The 20,209-nt window shown below is 42.1% G+C and overlaps 1 protein-coding gene across 2 annotated transcripts in view; it reads right to left on the bottom strand.

Annotated features, from left to right (window-relative positions):
- The window catches only part of oxsr1b (oxidative stress responsive kinase 1b), a 36,047-nt gene that overhangs the window by 6,679 nt on the left and 9,159 nt on the right, over positions 1-20,209 (bottom strand). For both annotated transcript variants that reach the window (XM_028969253.1, XM_028969259.1), the window contains exons 3-7: positions 13,204-13,312; positions 7,411-7,552; positions 1,826-1,881; positions 842-951; positions 223-324 (exon numbers count right to left, since the gene is read on the bottom strand). In XM_028969253.1, coding sequence (XP_028825086.1) covers positions 223-324; positions 842-951; positions 1,826-1,881; positions 7,411-7,552; positions 13,204-13,312 — 519 coding nt within the window. The remainder of the gene's footprint in view (positions 1-222; positions 325-841; positions 952-1,825; positions 1,882-7,410; positions 7,553-13,203; positions 13,313-20,209) is intronic.

The following is a 20,209-nucleotide window of genomic DNA, read 5'->3' as shown; positions in this document are numbered from 1 at the left end:
CCATGTTAAAATCACATTATTACCGTGGAGCTGACAGTACGGTACAGGCATCAGTCATAACCGTTTGATAACCCATCATATGTGTAGTTGTAAGTTTCTGTTCAATAATGTATGAAGAAGTCAGATCGTCAAGCAGCACAGCATCAGCACCACCTGCTGGTAGCACCCTGCCTGTGAACAGTCCAGAAAGGGCGCTGCAGATACACTGCAGACGCTCCTCACCTTCATAGGGGGGTATTTGTGGTAAGGCGCCGCTCCTGTGGCCAGCTCAATGGCCGTGATTCCAAAACTCCAGATATCTGCTTTAAAATCATAGCCCTTCACCTGGGAAAGCACAAAAGGGGACTCATATTTTACTGTGAACAGGCACAGGTGTTTTGATAAAAAAAAAAAAAAAAATTCATATGCATGAACTCATTGTGGGCTATTGTGACTTTGTCATGTTCAACTTTTCCATGAGTCAAAGCCTGAACGAATGAAATAAAATCACCACGTCTTGCTGAAACCTCCATCCGCTTCCAAACAGACAGAAGCTATGGTGTGCATAGCAAGGCCATCCTAAATACACCTCAGGATGTTATTTCTTAAAAAATGAATCTGAGTGGTGCTTTTGAGTTTAAGTTATAGTTATGGAGCCTGTTAAGGGATTTGTCTAAGGGAAAAAGTTTGACTGAATGATATTCAACATCTTGTAAGCACCGATGGAGTAGGTTTCTGAGGAACTGCACTCATCCCTCCAGTAGAATTACTAGAGTCGATTCCTTTCCTGACGGGACCCTGCTGGTGGGCATCTCTGAGGGTTTGTGACAGAGATCAGACCCTCTGGCACTGTGGGGCTCACCTGTTCCATCACCTCTGGGGCCATCCAGCAAGGCGTGCCCACAAACGTCTTCCGCACTTTGTTCCTGGTGATGTCGCCGCCCGTGGCAAGGAAGGCACTCACTCCAAAGTCTGTCAAGGGGAGGGAAAGGGACTCACTCACTTTTCAAGTAAAAGGAAGGAAGTTAGTGGAAGCCCTGTCCAAACATGTTCCCACCAGAGAGTGTGACACCGAGGACCTTTTGTCTGGAAGAGATGAGAAAGGGCTGCTCCCTCTCTTTGTTTTGGGAGGTAGGGGAAAACGGGCCGATTTGCTCGGCTTTAATCAAACGTTCCCTCCCTGGTGGGAAGAACTGCCGACGGGTCAGAGTCCCGCGGGACTAAAAACCGACAGCCTGTGAGGGGTGGCGGAGGAACCTAAAAAAAACCCAGAGAACTGCTCTCACACACACATTCTGCTTGTTCCTGAATTCCTGCATTTGAACTTCAAGTCTCTACTTCAGGTCTATATTAAGGACCCTGACTGTTTCCAGGACAAATGAGAAGGACAGAAGGACTAAATGTAGGATTTTTTGTTTCATTCTTAATGAGAATGTGAATGGAAATGTTAGACAACAGTTAGTCGTCTAACTCAACATCCTTACCTCCCCTGACAAACAAGGCAGTTGATCCACCACTCGCCGCATAATAAACACTGCAGAACTGAGGGAATACTGCAATGCAGGCCACAGCCCCTCCTATGGGGCCGTTTATTATGCCCAGCAGAACGAAACATTAAAAAGCGCAAAAGTGTTGTGAAATGATTATTATTATTATATACACTATTGTCTATGGTACCAGTGTTATGTGGTGGTGTTAAGACGTGTCATTACTGAAAGCCTCAGTGTTTAAAGCAGGTCCTGTGCTCACAGTTAAAAAAAAAAAAAAAAAAACCTAATGGCCTGATTCCAGCTCCACCCACCCTTCATCAGACAGGCACAGAAGTGTGTGAGGAAATTAAAATTACCTGCAATGTGTACTGAGCCGTCGTCTCCCAGCAGGATGTTACCAGCTTTCAGGTCCCTGGCACACACACACACACACACACACATGGCAAGTAAGTAAATGTATTTAGCAGGTGTTAAATATCTTAAAAAAAAAAAAAAAAAAAAAATCATAATCTTTATTATTGACAAACTAGCAAAATATGAGCTCGCTGACAAAGAAATAAATGACCATCAAAACCAGTCTAAATTGCAGATGGAATGAAACAGATTGCGTAAAACTGCAGTATAAGACTCGTGGTTGTCTCTGTGTGTGTGTGTGTGTGTGTGTGTGTGTGTGCGTGTCCAATGTTCTGATGTGGAGTCACTGTCCCGTCAGCGGTTGTCATAGTGACCAATTCACGACAGAGCCCTCTCTGGAGGTCAACTTGGAAGCGAGGAATAAAAATGAGCGGAGATGCTGTATCTTCTCTCCGGCTGCCTGTCTAGACGGCCCACTGTCCTCTGGCCTGACTTTCAACTCTCTGCAAATCATTTCCACGCACGGCCTCTGCACTCGCTTCGGCACGACGGGAACCTGTTATTGTCTCAAACCCAACAGTGACGAATGTTTCATAGTGATCAGTAATCTCAGGTTATGTAGTAATTTACTTAGTAATTTCACACTAAGGCCAGTTTTGTCTTCACAACAAGAAAATAGAAGCATGCAAGGACACAAAATCCATTACACAACTTCAAGGCCACCAGCTGGTGGCACCAGAGTGAAGTGTTACCAGAGAAGATCCTGAAGGCTACGAATCATCCATTTTCTTCTGCACTGCGTCACATGGTATTAACAAAGACCGCCCGATTGGTTTTTAAAAAACATACTCAACTATTTCTTTTTTGATAATTTATACATTGTTGAACAAAAACAAAGACCCAAAACTATCAGATAAACACAGGTGAGGTTATGAAGTCATTTGTAAACAACAATTTCACAGAACCTATTTCAGGACTGTCAGATCATGCCTATCTTGAGCGCTAGTTAAACAATGTAATTAATCTGCTCATGAAGCTGGTTATGATGGTGCCAATTGTGTGCAAAACAGTCATTTTGTAGAAAGGTTCTTCTAAATATCCTCAGTCATAGTCTCCATAGAGTAGGCGTGTTGTATCTTCCGGCTGGGAGTATATGTGAAGGTCAACGGAGAACAATGAAAAAAGTAGAGAATGATTGTGATTGTTGGACCTTCTCTCAGAAAGGTCACAGCAGCGGCGCCGTTACCTGCTGAGCCCCCCAACACACTGAAACCCGACCCCCAGAGGGCACCCATTTTCATGAGGCCGTGAACATTTCCCACGACACACGCCATAGTTACAGAGAAGGGGGAAGCAATGAAGTGGACCGTCTGTTGGGAATGTTTGGAAACTTCCTCAAGCTCACCCAACATGCATGGTAATTGTTTGCATATTTCCAAAGGCAGGGGGCATTCCGAACCGGCAATAACTTTGGGAAGAGAAAGTGGGGGGGGGTGGTCTTAGCACTAAAAACCCTTTCCCTGAAGACAGAAGTGAACAAGTAAAGACCAAACACCACACATTTATTTACTCATTCATTCATGGGGAGATAATAGTTCTCAAACAACGTAGGGATTCGTCACTGAACATACAAAACAAAGTAAAGAGTCATAAGTCATCTTGTCTGACCTCCGACGTATTGAATTTCTTAAAGCTCTGTAACAAAATCCAAACTGTGGAACACGAAACACACAGAAGCAGCAGGTGCCAAAAAAAGGTACCTGTGACCATTTTTTGGAATGTAATGCTCACCAGATCGTCCATGAAACCTGTAACCTTCATGCCCCCTCTACTCTCCGAGTGAAAAAGAGGGCCATAAAATCAGATCTATATTGTGCTCTGCGACGACAGCGGATGCTCGCGTGGGAGCAGGAAGCCTCAAATCAGCTTTGAAGGAGGGTTCCTGGGACTGACATCTCACCACAGCTCAGCACCCAGTCGCATTTCTAGCCCACAGCAGTCCAGGATGGGGCCCGCACAGGCACACAACGAGCTCCAGGATTTCATTCTGTTGGTCTCAGCCGCTGACAGTAATGCAGGGGAATGAGGCTTTGGGAAGACTTTGGGAACACTGTAGTGACTAACACTTTACAACAGAACATGACGTCAGCACAGTTCTCAAGATTCAAAGAGATTAAATAGATCTATTTAAAGCTTCACATTTAGTTGGTGATTCAGGTTTTTATTGTTTCATTTAATTAAGTGTATTCCAGTTCTCTATCTACCAATCATTTCTGTTTTTAACATGGAAGAAAAGGAAAAAACGTTGAAGAACTCCAACACAGAGGGCTATATTTTCACGGTTCTATAGACATGGGGAGTGTTCGTGAATGTAGCATCCTGAATATAATCAACATCTCAATCAGAACGTCTGAATTAAAGCGTGATTGTGGAAGGAAATGAGAAGAGACATATGGACAGGACAAGGTTAAATAGTCCAAAATCAGGATGCAAGGTGTGTGGGAGCGGTCCAATTTTAAAGTTGGTTTAAATCTCATCTTCTGGGTGTCAGAAATAATGACAAGGAAATAAAAAGGGTTGGGTCGGTAAGATATGAATAATTATAAGTCTTTTTTATCTGTTTATTTCTGTAAACCTTGCAGTTGATTATGTCCTCCCAGTGACCTTCTTATGTAGTTATATAGTGCTGCAGGCCCAGGGTGCGTGTGATGGACATGCTTTCGACATTTTTGGAAAAATGGAAAAGTGTCAAGATTGGAATGGACATTTGAAGGGATGGGGGAGGGCCAAGATTCATGCTTCATGCTCGACCCCTGCACCTCGTCCAATGGAATGGGCTTTTCTCCTTGCACCATTTCCTCCTGTCCGGGATCCATCATTAACATTTACTGGCCTTTGCCTCGAGGTCTTGAGAATTTACCGGCCACTTCCATGAGCATGAAGCTGTGACACCATCAGGGGACGAGAAGAGTCACGGCTGAAACGGCATCCGGAGATGGGATGTGATAAACTATGATATTATCGGCGTAGCGATGAGCTCAGTGCTCTTTTGGCACGATGTGACTGCTGTGTCATTCGCGGTGACCGCATCATGAGGGACAGCCTCCAGCAAATCAGCCTGATAAACAACAGGTTTCACCGAAAGAAAAGGATCTTTGAAAGACACAGAAAAAGAGGTGGAGAAGGGCATGGGGTGAGATGGAGCTGCGGAGCTCTGCAGGGCTTCTCACCCGGGCGTGTGTGATCTGCTACAGGGACGTGGTGAACTTCACCAGGCCACTAATTACATTCTGCTGGGCAGAAAGATGGTGTCACACTGCCCGCCCTCTGCCCCAAAGGACCTGAGCACAACCTCTCTCTGCTGCTCACACACACACACACACACACACACACACACACATATTAGATCATGTTTCTGACTGACCTGAGGCTGCCACAGGCCTGCTACCACACGCAGTAAACACATTCCTCCCCAAAACCACCACGGATGCACAAAACCAGCCAGATATCTGCACTGCGTGCGTTTCATTTTCATTACGGCGGCTGCACAACACCACGCTGATTTACAACTGCAGGTCGTAACGCCCGGCGTCGCTAGTAAACACGACGTGGAACGACCAGCATGCCGTTAAAAGGGATTTGATGGCCATTTCCTGACGCTTGCAATCCCAGCCACAACTGTTAGGCGTAAAGAGAGAACTTTACACTCTCCGCTCGCTAGATCTGAGAAAACTTTTGGCAGATTACGATTGTTTCTCTTGAGCCACATTGCCGAAGGTGTAAAAAATTAGACAAAATAAAGGAAACCTTGAATAAATGAGCGTGTTGTGTAGTTTGGGCCTTATTTTCTTAGGAGGGTCTACCCCCTGAATATTAAGCCATTAAACTTAATGATTTAATCAAGGGCTGTTTCAGTGTGATGCAATTCTCAGTCTTAATTTTAAACAGCCAAATTGGCAACGTAAAATGTTGCCTGAAAGAAAACTGCTGAAATTATATTTTAATTTAACATTTTTATTCAAATATTTAACAATCTGCATTTTATCAAGGGCTGAAAAGCGGAGCAGCGCCACATTAACGCTTCAAAGTAGTGATGGAGAAATTCAGACGAGTATAGGGTTCTGGTATAGGCTTCAGTCAAAAGGTCTCCAAATAACTCGACACCTATGAGAGACGAGGAAATATCTTTTAAAGAAGTGGGACCACGCCTTCAGGGCATTAGCAGAGACTGCCTCAGTGACTGAAATGGACCAATCTAAACATCTCACGTGGTCTCAACAGGAAGACTCAGTCATGAATCACTGCCTCAGGTATCCGCTTTCCATCCTCCCTGATATCGAGCTTCACTTCTGCGGGGTGTGCAGCATGCAGCTTTCCCCCATTGTGATTCCATCCCTGGTCCCGGACAGTATTTAAACAAGCTCGAAGGCCTTGCATTATTTACATACTTCATTTCAGAGGCCACACACAGCATAGTATTGGCGGAACAAGCCATGAAAAGAAGGCAATTAATATTAAATGGCCTGGCGGAGATTGAGTGGAAAGCATTTGAGCTTGATTTGAAGATATTCCGAAATCAATCACAGTCAAACTTTTGAATGTTCCATCATCCTTGGCAGTAACATGAAGACAGTCAATTTTCAGCAAAAGCAGAGATCATCTAAAAGTTAAGTGGTTAGAAATTATTTTGAGGACGTTTATATATACCAATGTGTTAATAAAGCTATTTTATAGCAGAATCACAGGATATAAATATACACAAACACTTATATTACAAATTATATTCTCAACCTCAACAAAAACAGTACTTTTGAAAACTGATGATCCATGCTATCATGTGTACAAATTACCAAACACGTGGAAATTTGACCTTTTCTGTGGAACATTCATTGCTATTAATTTGCTTTAAAACACATACACACATTGTTGCTAAATGCTAAAATCACACAGTCCAAGCATTATTAATTAAAAGAGAAATTAGAAAGCAATTTGTCACAGCCAAATCAGAGAATTGATATTATTTAATAGCACCTTTTTGAAATGACTCTTCAGCAGGTACAACATTTACATTTATTACATATTACATAAATAAATGCAATACATTTAAATAAATTAATAGGATTAATAACAGCATGGCTCCTGACCAGTCACAGGTTCAATGGAATTTTTACCACCAAAATTTGAGTTATTTAGAAATGTCCAAATTTTCAACACATGTTTGGCCCATTGAAGAAAATACCACAAATACTGTCCAAACGTGGTTAATGAAATGGCTGCTAATGAATAGAATACCTGCATAAATGTAGTGAAACATTTAGTCCAGTGCAGTTCCAGTTCCGGTGGAATGCAAGTCTGTCACTTTAAAAGGTTAACTGATCGTTTAAATTACCTCAAGCTTTAATGTCCAAGGTCTGCTAATAGGTAATTGCTGTAAATAGAGTATTCTTTGACAATATCTTATTAATTTTGTTATATTCCATTTCAAGGACATTTCTAAATAACCCTTATATCCCTAAAGTATACCTGATGAATGCGGTCAGGAAATTAGGGCTTTGCCCTGTATTGAAAGCTCAAATAGTAGCGTTACCTGTGAATCTGTCCGTTTTTATGCAAGTACTCCAGTGCCTGTAGCACTTCCTTCAACATGGTGGCAATGCTGGCCTCATCCAGAACCCCGGTCTTGTGCTCCCCCCTGGAGATGATGTGCTTAATCACATCCAGCACAGACCCTGAGACACAGAACAGAAACGTCAGCATTCATACAACTGCTCCATGATGTCAAACATTACACTCTACAGATAAATCAAACTTGGACGTTCGCAAAGGCACAAAGTCATGCGGTCATCTCTAACTTTACTAGATTACTGATTCCAACGCTTTACAAAAGGAAATTCATCCAGACCCATTTTAATTTATAAGAACAAAAGCCAGTCAGGTTGGCCACTTTCCAATCAAAGGGCTATACGGATCCTATACAGGCTAATTAGATCACCCTGAGCCAGACGCAGCATAAATGTTTTCTTCAATGCGTTTAACGCCTGAAGAAACAGCCTTGTGTTTTATTCCCATGACATTTAATTTTTGGCATGATATGAGGCCATGAATGGGAAAGTGCACTCTGCAAGATCCTTAATGGCCCTGGACCGGGTCCAACGTTCTCGGGGAGATGAGCGACGAAGGCGAGGGACCTCTGAATCCACATCAGTCACCACGGTGCCCTGATAGAACAGAGGGTCTACCTCATGCCAGCATAAGATCGGTCTCGTTTTAAAAAAGGCAGGGCCGAACAAAAGGCTTTGTGTTCATCACGGGAGACTTCAACTTTTTTTACATGGAAAGAGTCCACAACTCCGATTCATTTAAATTAGTGGCAGCATTACATTTACTGGTGATTACTGGCGAGAGTGAAGAGCTAAAAGCTTTTCTTCCTTGAAAAGAGTGAGATGATGCTCCAGAGGTATCTTCACTCAGGAGCGGGCACTGCGCCCATGTTGATTCTCTCAGCACAGCCATGGCAGCAAGCCAGGGGCCGACCACAAAGATATTTATTGGTGCAATCAGTTTAGGACCTGGGCCACTCTCCACCGCTCGATACCGGATTCGTTTGGAGGCACCAAGGGGTCAGGGATGCACCGGAATCTCAGATGAATCCATCTGTACTGCCTGAAGGAGACAGAGGGGGATCTGCAGGCGGGTTCACCAAGTTCCTCACACACTGCAGGGGAACTTGAAACCGATCTCTCATCACACTGGTTTGTACGTGATGTCTTGATCGGCCAAACTAAATGGTCTGTCTAGAGTCTAAGTCCATCTCTGCTTCTTTCTTTCTTTCTTTCTTTCTCATTTCTCTACTTCTCCAGCTGTCTTGATCTGATCGGTCTCCATTGTCTTGCTGCTGATGTTCTATGCAACTCATTGTTGGAGAAGGTGTTGTGCCAGAGGATTCAAGTGGATCAATCGTTCTGGAAAACTTTTGAATGAGGCTCCTTATCATCTTCTTACATCATAGTCCATCACAATCCTCTTGCATCATACTGTGGTGAATGGAGAACCTTACACAGATTTTTCTCAGTCTCTTCACTTGTACTCGTACTAGAATGCAGAGAAGCAAGGTGCACTTGATCACCACGTGATCTCTGAGGCCCGTTCCAGAGACAGACATTTGACTGACCAGGGAGTGAAGGCGAATCATTTTTCCAAGGTTGGAATAAGACATGAACCGCTTTCTGCATCATCAGTGAAGGACTAAAGGAGAGAACTGATTGTTAAAGAGAAATTTTGTTAGCCTGTTATTACTGTTCCTTACAACCACATGGGAAGTGGCCCATTAATACGAGCACAGTAATTATGCAGAAAATTGTCCGAAACATCCTTTACTCTTCTCAAGGTTAATTATCCTTTCCCAGACCCCATAGGCTTTCCCTCACAAGATTATAGCATGCCAGCAACCACATCTGTGTTCCAAGAAAGGGCAGCAGTCCTGCTTGATCCTGTGACGGAACAGTTGGGACACATTCAACACTTACCTGATTAAAATTATGAGGCCAGTTTTGAGAACTGAGGGCTCAAAATGCCTCAAGCACTCAGCGTTGCCAAAATGAAAATACACTGCATGAGTCTGCACATTCCCTGACAAATACAAAAAAAATGATTCAATTGTTAAATGAATCAGAATGAAACCAGTATTGTGCCAGTTCACACTGGGGGGTGGGGGGGGGGGGGGGGGGGGGTGTTCATACACAAATATACTAGCTTGTGTTCATAGTTCAATTAATCTTTTAGTTCAATTAATCTTTTAGGAATTTTTGCACATGTGAAGAATGGATTGGTAAACAGTGCAGATTGGGTACTGTGTGCTTATGAAGGCATTGTGTGGCACAGCTACTTATAATCAATACACATAATGACGTTGCTTGGCTGACAAAAATTTCCAGTTAAAAAGTAGTGCCGGTAGTGACAGTGACTGTATCTGAGTATAGCGCTGTGCCTCTAAGTGCCATACAGGTTTTTGCTGTGCTTCACTAGCATTAGCTTCAAGCTGCTTGTCGGGGGTTTTGCATTTATTCGATGCCATTTGAATGCACAGTCGACAATACATGGTGGGCCATTTATAAGTATGTACCTTAATAAAATGGGAATGGTTGGTGATATTAACGTCCTGTTTGTGGCACATTAGTATATGTGAGGGGGCAAACTTTTCAAGATGGTTGGTGACCATAGTGGCCATTTTGAAGTCGGTCATCTTGGATCCAACTTTTGTTTTTTTCAATAGGAAGAGGGTCATGTGACACATGAAATTTATTGGCAATTACACAAGAAACACAATGGTGTACTTGGTTTTAACATAACTGTATTCGTTCATGAGTTATTTACAAGTTTCTGACCACTTATAAAATGTGTTCAATGTCACCAACCATTCCCATTTTATTAAGGTGTACCCATATAAATGGTCCACCCTGTATAATGGTTCAGGTCGGTGTTCTGGTTCAGACGTCCATATGAACAAGGTCTTAACTCTCATCTGACATATTTGAAAACAAAGTAAAGTAAAAAAAATGATAGGATGAATCATGATGCAACACTGATAATTGTAATCAAATCAAGTCATGAAAGCAGTGAAGTATTACACCTTTAGCACTGAAGTTTATATTGATTAGAATGAATGGAAATTTCATGGATTAACCAGTGAGTTTTCCCATCTTGGATCATTGGATCACTGCTTCATTGTGCCATAAGGACTATGCTATTAAATGTAACCCTCACCCCAAGGATGGAAGGGAAACAAGAGACTTGGATGAGTCACTTTTCACAAACACCTGATTTCCACTGTACTTTAGTAAATCTCTCTCCGAGCTTCACTACTTTGAAACAGGAGCCTTTGCCAAGGACCTTCAAGCAGTGTAAAGTAAAAACAGATCTCAGAAGGCCAGTTCAAAGACACAGGACTGCTGTTCCCCCTTGGTGGAGCAATAAGGAAAAGAATGAAATGCCTCTTTGTCTCACATTTTCTGACAGAAGCGGTTATGGGTTTCCTCTGGGGCAGTGCTCTACAGAGGGAGGTGGGGCTAAGCGTGTAATGGACCATATGGGCCATATGGGTCTAATGGGCATAGACTAGGAGAAGATTGGAGAAGATTACGGGAAAAAGTGTAATGACAAGATTTACAAAACTGGAAACATGCAACTTAAAGACAAGTTCAAAGAATCTAGGGGTGAAGTACTGAGAGGGGCTTTAAAGAGTCGGGTGCAGGAGTGTAGCCCTGCAACACACCAATAAACAGGGCTTATGAGGGAAGTTAATTTCTCAACTAGCAAGTGGTCATTTCTCATTTTATTTTTGTAAATACTGAAGGCACACACACATACTCCAAAAAACTCCCCATGCTCTTGTGTGGCTGAAGCCATCTCTGAGTTCAAGCCCTGCATGTGAACTGTGTTCGGAAAAATTCCACCGCTTGCCTTGGCACGGATAGTATTTGTCCCGTTCCCTTTGCTGTCTGTATCCTATAGGTTTCTGATATGGACATGGCCAGTGCAGCACTCTTTATGACAGCAGGGCCAACAGGCCCGTCCAGTATGACCTATTTCAAATGGGCTGAGTAAAGCTGTACAAATATTACTATGAAACACGAGGAGACAGTAGCGCTGTTGGCCTGGGTGGAGCTTGTGTCTGTATTTTCTACTTGTATTGCATTTTACATAGATTACATTAGAAACATTTTTTAAAAATCTTTCTATAGTCACCACTACCAGTAAACTCGCAGTAATCGCTTAACAACTGGTTTCAGTTTTATGCTACACTTCATAGTTAAATTTACGGTATTTATTAGATGTCCCTTATCTGACTTACAATCAGTAGTTACAGGGACAGTCCCCATGGAGACACTCAGGGTTAGAAGACCCAGGTTCAAATCCCACTTACTACCTCTGGATAAGGGTGTCTGATAAATGCTGTAAGTGTAAATGTCTTCTGGTTCATAGGAGAGTGTGTTACCCACTAGGCTACTACCATATTAAGTGCATGTGTCAACTTTGAATTATGCAGTGGTTTTTTAAAAATTGTCTAAATATTTTTTTTGGGTGAGAGTGATAGAATGTACAAATTACTTTTTTAAATGGTAGAAATAACTTTTTATTTTCACAAACATTTATCATTTATTAATTTGAATTTGACATACTCATCTAAAAAGATGAATGAATTAATGAGCTCATGGTCATAGTTCAATCAGTCTTTTAATTTTGAATATGGAACAACGAAAAAATTTAATCGAGTTTATATTGATCATAATAAATGCAAAATTAACCAGTGAATTTTCCATCTTGTTTGCTTAGATAATTGCTTCATTGTGCCCCAAGGGATATGCTGAAAATGGTCAACGTTAAATGCAAAAAGAAGACATTTCACACCTGAGACTCTCTCTCCAAACTTCACTACTAGGTAACAGGACCTTGTAGTGCTCTAAAGTAAAAGGTTGTCTTTGTTTCCTCTTAAGCAAGCACCAGAGTGAATGGCACAACCTGTGAAAATGGCAGCTCCACTGTTGCAGTGTCACCGCTGCCCTCGGCCTGCACATGCCACCTGGGCACCAGTCACAGCAAGAGGCCAGACAGCAAAATAAAGAGGCAGCAAATGAACAGCTGCAGGGCCACCCGTTTTGTTCTCGTCTGGTAAAAGGCTGCCTACTTGTGTTCCACGGCACTGAAGCACGATCTGCACCTGGAAGAAACTCAGCTCCTCATCCTCGGAGCTCTGTCTGACGTACCTCCTGCTTCCTCCTTGGCTCTCATTTGATAAATGTGTACTTGTCCGCACAGCGGCATCTCTGCACCACCAGCGCCCACCTCCAACTTGCAGTGAAAAATGTTCAAGAACATCAGCAGGGGAATTATGTAGGTCCATCTATCACAGACTCCAACTATGAAAATCTTCAAACTATTTACGTCCTTCAAATCCACAGGATCGTACTTCTCAGACTGGACCACAGAGAACACTGACTTCATTTTCCCCTGGGTAATGAAACACATAGTATCTTGCTTCTCAGTGCAAGAAAAGATTTTTGAAATTTTGTTTCTGGTTAAGGAGGTTACGTTAATCAGGGTAGTTACACATGTAATATATCTGCATAATTATTTTCCTCGGCTGGTAATAAAAACATGCTGTGCTTGTTGAGGGAGGTGAGTATAAAACAAATGAAAACCATGACTAAGAAAATCCATTCGACGTGACGCACGAAGCAGAGATGGCAGAGATGGAGAGAGGGGGAGAGTGGGGTAGGGAGGGGGGAAAAAAAAAAAAGAGAGAGAGAGAGAGAGAGAGAGAGAGAGAGAGAGAGAGAGAAGAAAACAGAGGAGCAGTTGTATAGGGTGGGCTCACACTTACCCCCACCGAGAAGCTCCATGACCAACCAGAGTTCATCCTTCACTACGAATGAGGTGTAATATGAGACAATGTTGGGGTGGTGGCACTGGCTCATGGCCTGAATCTCTTTCTGTCGAAAGAAGGGGGAAGCAAGAAAAAAAGCAAGAAAATCAGGCACTTGTACCACATGCATCTCCTGAAAATCTATTAAACTCTATTGCAATACGTCACTTTATGATCATATGTTCGTAAATGTCTGTACTTCTAATAGTATCATGTTATACCTGCACTTTATATACCCACCAATGTTATCTAGCTCAAGTATATATGTGTATGAGTGGGGGTTTATTTAAATGTACACTATTTAAATAATTGGAAGAATTTTCAGCTCAATTGTTCAATGTCAGTTAAACAATCCAATTTGTTATCTATTCACAACTGAATACTTCATTTTATATTTAAAATGCAGATTAAAACCAGGTCTTAATGAGTCTGAGTCTAGGTATCCTCTTCAGCAATGTGATTAAAGTATCATGGTATAACTTTTGGAGAGATCAGATTATTTTAAAGGCCCCCTATTATTTAACATTAATACGAGTTCCTTAGCCGGTCTATGGTCCTGCAGTGGCTAGAAATGCAATAGGTATAAAGAGTGCTTGGGCCATTCTGCTTCACCATTCAGATAGCAGCAGCTCAGACGGTCTGATCCGGAATTTGTCCCCTTACAAATGTTTAGTTCAGTTTAACTAGTGGGTTAATTTAATTTCTTCCTGGAACAACTTCCTGTCTTCACCAAACATTGTGGTTGGTGAATGGTGTTGACGATGTAATTTCCACCAATGCCCGCTCACTTCTACAGGCTAATCTCCTCCTTGTCCCACCTCTCCTCCTCATTAGCATTTAAAGCTACAGATACCAAAATGGCACGTCGTGGGGAAATCTCATTGTGGGACTGGTTAAAGAGGCTGCAATTCTACACCAAGGCTGAATTTCTGAAAGAGACTTCATATACAGTATTAGGGGACTATAAGACCTATAAATAAATAAAAAATAATAATAAAAAAAACATTTTCATAATAGGAGACCTTTAATAACCAATAAACCCCAGCCACACTTTCAGTCAGTGCATTTCCTTTGTTAATGATAGCTTGAAAATTCAAAGCCCTCTGAGACAGTCAAGCCTGCTGAAGGTCATTAAGGCCAACAGGGGGACTGATTCATTGCAGTACAAGTACACCAGGCTCATCAGATGCTAAAATGGTGCACTTCAATACTTGTGGAATTTTTGGTATTCCTGGTGCAGGGCTGGCCACCCCTGAGCCAACAAGAAGGCGGTGTTTACATTCTACAGGTGGCGAAGCCATATTTTCATCTCACTGACAGGTTTACATATCTGGGACGGTACAGGAAGGTGCAGGAAATAAACATAAACTTAGATTGGCCTTCATCACCAAGACCTGGTGTTGTTCCAAATCCCCAGATGACAGGCAATTTTCACTGCTGAGCAAAAATAGTGGATGACAGCAATGCTTAAAAGTACAAATTTTAATTGTTTGTCCATTTCATGTAGGATCTTCTTTGAACCCCAAAATACTGCTCTTGCACTGAAATGCTGAAACTCCCATGCAGCGATCAATTTGCTGCTTCAAATAACATCCATGCAGCTATAATAAACATAAAATGCATAATTACATTATTGATCAAAGGCCATTGTGTAATTAATCGGAAAAAAGAAACACAGTTTGCATTATGAGGGCTCCACTGAGTCATCAGCTATCGAACCAGGCACTATATAGCGGGTTGCACTTCAGCTGGCCAAAGAGATACGCAAGAAAGTGTGATTACACAAATCCGATGCTTATTTCACAGCTAAATAAAAACAGCTGCAGCTATAAAGGCACCTGGCAGTAAGATGTGTAGTGGCGAGCTGTTTCAATCTATAACGCTTGAAAACAAGAGCAATGATTAAACAGCCTCATGTCAATGTCACACATGCAAGAGTAGCGCACTCAGTGTTGACAGAAACGTCATTGAAACGTCAAAACTATCCCAAAAACCTCTGATAAGTACATCTGCTACAAGAAGTTAAATAATACTTTCTCAATACCATACAGATTTTTTCCTCACTATATCAGATTCACACCCAACCTGGCAACAAGGAGCAGACGATCTTGCTCATAACACTTGTTCACGGCACAATCTGCTACCAAACCGAACATTCAGAAAGATTACCAGCATGTTTATTCAAGATTTCTGATTTGCAAACTGCTGAAACGTACATCTGAAAACATATGCAATGTGCTACATCTTGAACAACAGGTGATTTACTGAACCCTGTGCTTCTCTATGGACTATCATCTTCAACAACAGGGCTCGAGATTGCAACCTAATTTCTCAATAATGAGACAAAAAAAAAATCTCAGGTCTCACTGGGACGACCAGCCATTCGGGAAAAAAATGTCTGTAACTCTGAAAGGCCATATTGTATTCTAACCAACCAAAGGTAATGAATGGCGTTGCCCACTTCTGATTGGCCATGGATAGCCCTGTACGTCTGAAATTGTGCGTGCTGCAGGCAGACATGGAGGTGAGTAGCCTGGACCAGTCAGATAGAGTGGATGTAGCCACGGATTCGAGCTTTAATTGGGTCATAGAAGTTAGAACTGGGCTCAACAAGTAGAGTTTTTAAAGGCTTGAACACAACGTTATTGTGGCACCGGATGTTGGCCAACGTGACTGTACCAACATGATTCACGAGCGTTATGGGTCATTTTAACATAATTTTCCACGGTCAAAGTTTTTTCCTGTGCAGCAAAAACATTGCCTCCATTTCACTGCCTCAGCATCCATTTCAGCACTAATCGAGATGACACATGACATTTACCACACATGATAGAAATTAAACGCTGAAATAAAAAAAAACCCAGTGCATCTATAAAACACTTTACATGCAGCAATAAACGTACTGGCCCAGTGTCCCCTCTCCCCGCTGCCTTTCAGCAACAGGCAGCAGCAAACTGTTCATCAAGCCGAGATGACAATCAAGTTCATGCACTTAAAGCACTTTTAATTTTTTTTTTTTTCGTTTTATTTAGTTCATTTTGTTTTAATTTCAGCTCAGTGAAGCACTTTAAGCACAAACACATTTTCTTGTAAAATTGTGCTTTATGGTAACCAGATTGTTAATCATTTACAAGTCAATGTTGCCTATATGCACAACGACTTAAAAAGAAATAAACCTGACACCTGTAAAGCTGCAGTGTTAAATATGGTGCGCCGAAGTTAGATGCACCAGTGCAAAAAGCTATTCTGGAGCACTGTACACTGTAACGCTTTTTTATGTGACATGTCGACACATCCCACACAATAGGGTCTCCTCCTTTTCACCACAGGAAACCCCTGGAGGTGAAATGGGCTCAGTGAGAGTAATCACCGTCATTGTGCTTTCTCTATAAAACTGCTTTTTTCGACATGTCTCTACACTCCATATGTTCCCTGACAACTTCAAACTAGCTGAAAAGTTAGTAAGTAAAAGTATTTTTTTTTCTAAATGCAACTAAACAATAAGAAGCTTTAGAGACAGGGGGTCTATGCAGATTCCTGCCCTTCAGTGCCAGAGCTGGGTTAACAATTCAATCGCTTCCAGTCTGTTGGCCAGACTGTCTCCACACAGGCAATCCCACGCTCCTCTCCAGATATGGGGGCAAAGGGAAATATCAATGGCACAAGCCCCCCCACAGGCTCTGTCGTCCATATCCTTTCACAGAAGTGGCGGCTCATCCCTGCCTGCACATCCAATGAAGGAGTCAACAGCACGTTCACCACCCAGTGCCACACCACTCCCTCCACTTCCAGCAAACAATAACCATGACATTCCGGATCACTGTAGTCCTATTGTGTCACTATATACAAATCTTCTGATTTTTTCCCATTCGAATTAGTGGTACTGCCACTTAGAAAACCACAGACACACACAGCAATGCTGGAATCCTGCCTGCCGGGCAGCTGTGGGCATCATGATGACCTCATCCTGACACACGCGTCCATGGCAGCTGCTGACCCTACATCCCAGTCCATCACACTCGACCCTCTGTTCACCCAGTCAGGACCACAAGCTCCCATTTCATCACCCTGGCATTCCAATCACATCAAACACTTGCCTGATGCCTAGGGATGCCAGGGTGGAAGAAATTTTCGATTAATCATTTGCTCAAAGACACGGGTGCCCAGGGTTAAAAGGATTGAGCTGGTATCAAATTCATCTTTTGCCGTTCACTGAAGAATAAACCGTCTGGTGAAATGCAGAGATGGGATTTACGTATTGAATAACAAATCTTTGCTGAGCTACATGATACATGAGTTGATGAGAAGAAATCACTGCTAAGAAACAAGTGTAATGCATTTATAATGGGAGTCGCACTCGGATCCAACAAAGAGTTTAGTTCTAGTAATCTGTTCAGTTACTGTTATTTGTTGCTAACTCATCACTAATTCACTCTTCTCTTTTCTTTATCTTTCACCATCCCCTCCACTGTGGATTTACTGTTAATCCTGCCTGGGGAGTTTGCTGGGGAGTGATCATGTGACATTGCTGACCTTCATGGACTGTCCTGCTTGACCCTCTGCTGACCCCATCCAATAGTCACCTGCTGGGACCAACACACTACCTTGATGCTACTTCACTGTAATCTGCAATAACCTTCACATACAATAATTTTCTGCATGTTTAATTTAAAGGTCCCCTGACATTAACATTTTTCTTTCATATAGGTCTTAGTGATCGCCTTCTAGTCCATCACAAACTACAGGACAAAACCTCTGTCTGTGAAAGTGACCCCTCACTAGTGGATGCGTTGAATGACTATGCACGATTCAACATACAGTGTGACTGCGAGGAAATGCAACCCTCCTCCCAGTGATCAGGTGCTGTGTCTAACCACTGAACATCGATGGCTCTTGATTGAGATTGTCAAGAAAAGTTCCTCTGAGTTCATCTAGAGGAGAACCTGTCCAATTATTCTGTCGATTTTTTTTTATTAATCATAGAATCGGATAAAAAAAAAAAAAAAAAAACAAGAAAAGCATTAATTTCCAACCCTTTATTCAAAAACAGAACCAAAATCTTTAGAAAGTGCACAAACATGTTGCTCCTTGACCTGTTATAATAATAATAAAATAAAAATTGACTAACACAAATAACATACACATGTATGCTTTACATCTGCCAAATATAGACTTTTTTAAAAAAATAAAGTGCCACCTGAGCTGCCAGAACGATAAATAATTTATAAAAAAAATAAAGAACAATACAAATCAGAAAATTTCACAGGATTTGTTTGAATGTCAGAACTTGTTCTCTACACTACACTGCAGATGCACACACTCACAAACTCTCACACTGACACACACTGCAAAAAATGCTTTTCTAACTTAGTACTTTTGTCCTGATTTGGACTGAAAAAAATCTTAAATCAAGATACATTTACTAGACACATGAAATAGCATAAGAAATGATGTCTTGTTTTCTGATAAAACATCTCAAAATTAAGTGATTGTTTAAAAAAAGCTAAATTATCTGCCAATGGGGTCAGAAAACTAATCTTAATCTCAAACAGAAGTTTTAAGCATCACTTAATTTTCTCATGCCATTTTTCTTGTCTAGTAATCTTGATTTAAGATTTTTTAGATATTTGGACTGGAAACGAGACAAAATTACTAGGTAAGAAAAGCTTTTTTGCAGTGTAGCTAGACATGACAACAGATAGAGAATTTAATGGTCCAAAAAAGGCTAGTGAATAAAAACATGTCTTTAGTCTTTTAATGCAAAGTAAGTATAGCACCCCTGCTTTACTACTGTTATTAACGAGCTAACGCTAACTTGTCATGCTTGTCAAGCTGGATGACTGGTAAACATTTACATTTACAGCATTTATCAGATGCCCTTATCCAGAGCGACAATCAGTAGTTACAGGGACAGTCCCCCTGGAGCAACTTAGGGTTAAGTGTCTTGCTCAGGGACACAATACGCGAGTCGTCCACACGGAGACGCAGAGAACAGTCCGAACGCTGTTTCATCCCCCCTCCACACCTGTAGGTGGCGCTGTAAGTCCCCGTCTAGTTCTCCTCCGAGGTGAGTTAAACACCAGCACCAGGGACATTACGTTCCTCACTTAAAAATGAAACAAAAGGAGGATTCTGTAGTGACTTACCCTGCTGCTGAACTCCCTTCTTCCTCCTCACCTCCTCGACTGGGGTGGTAGTAGCCTAGTGGGTAACACACTCGCCTATGAACCAGAAGACCCAGGTTCAAATCCCACTTACTACCATTGTGTCCCTGAGCAAGACACTTAACCCCAAGTTGCTCCAGGGGGGACTGTCCCTGTAACTACTGATTGTAAGTCGCTCTGGATAAGGGCGTCTGATAAATGCTGTAAATGTAAAATGTAAATGTCAAACACTCCAACATGTTTGCGTTTCAGGTGCTGGATCATTGCTGTGGTGCTCCCGTGCCGTGCCATGTGGCTTTTGTATATTTTCGCGCAGATTTCTCTGCCTCCGCCATGTATCTGTCCTCTACCTCCGCTTGTTTTTTTTTGTTTTTTTTCTAGTATCTGTGCGCGAGAGAGACAGAGTGTGTTCACTCCGCTCCGCGCTCAAATAAAGTTTTTTTAAATAATCAAACGTCTCCGCATCGCGCGACATAACGAATCGATTAGGAAATTCGTCGCCAACTCTTTTAGTAATCAATTTTTATCAATTCAATAGATTCGTTGTTGCAGCCCTAATTCTGACCAGCTGCATCACTGTCTGGTTTGGAAACTGCACCGCATTGGACCACAAATACATCCAGTGAGGATACTTAGGACAGCTGAGAAGATCATTGGAGCCTTTTTTACCTCCATAATGGACAGTTACAAGGAACGCTGCATCCTGAAAGCAACCAGCATTGTGAAGGACTCTACACACCCCTCACATGCAGTCCTTACCCTCCTACCATCCGGGAAAAAGGTACCGAAGCATTCGGGTT

The sequence above is a fragment of the Denticeps clupeoides genome, chromosome 2 (genome assembly GCF_900700375.1).
Source record: "Denticeps clupeoides chromosome 2, fDenClu1.1, whole genome shotgun sequence".
Classification (NCBI taxonomy): domain Eukaryota; kingdom Metazoa; phylum Chordata; class Actinopteri; order Clupeiformes; family Denticipitidae; genus Denticeps; species Denticeps clupeoides.
The sequence above is the reverse complement of the archived record's forward strand: the minus strand, read 5'-3'. Positions and strand labels throughout refer to the sequence as shown.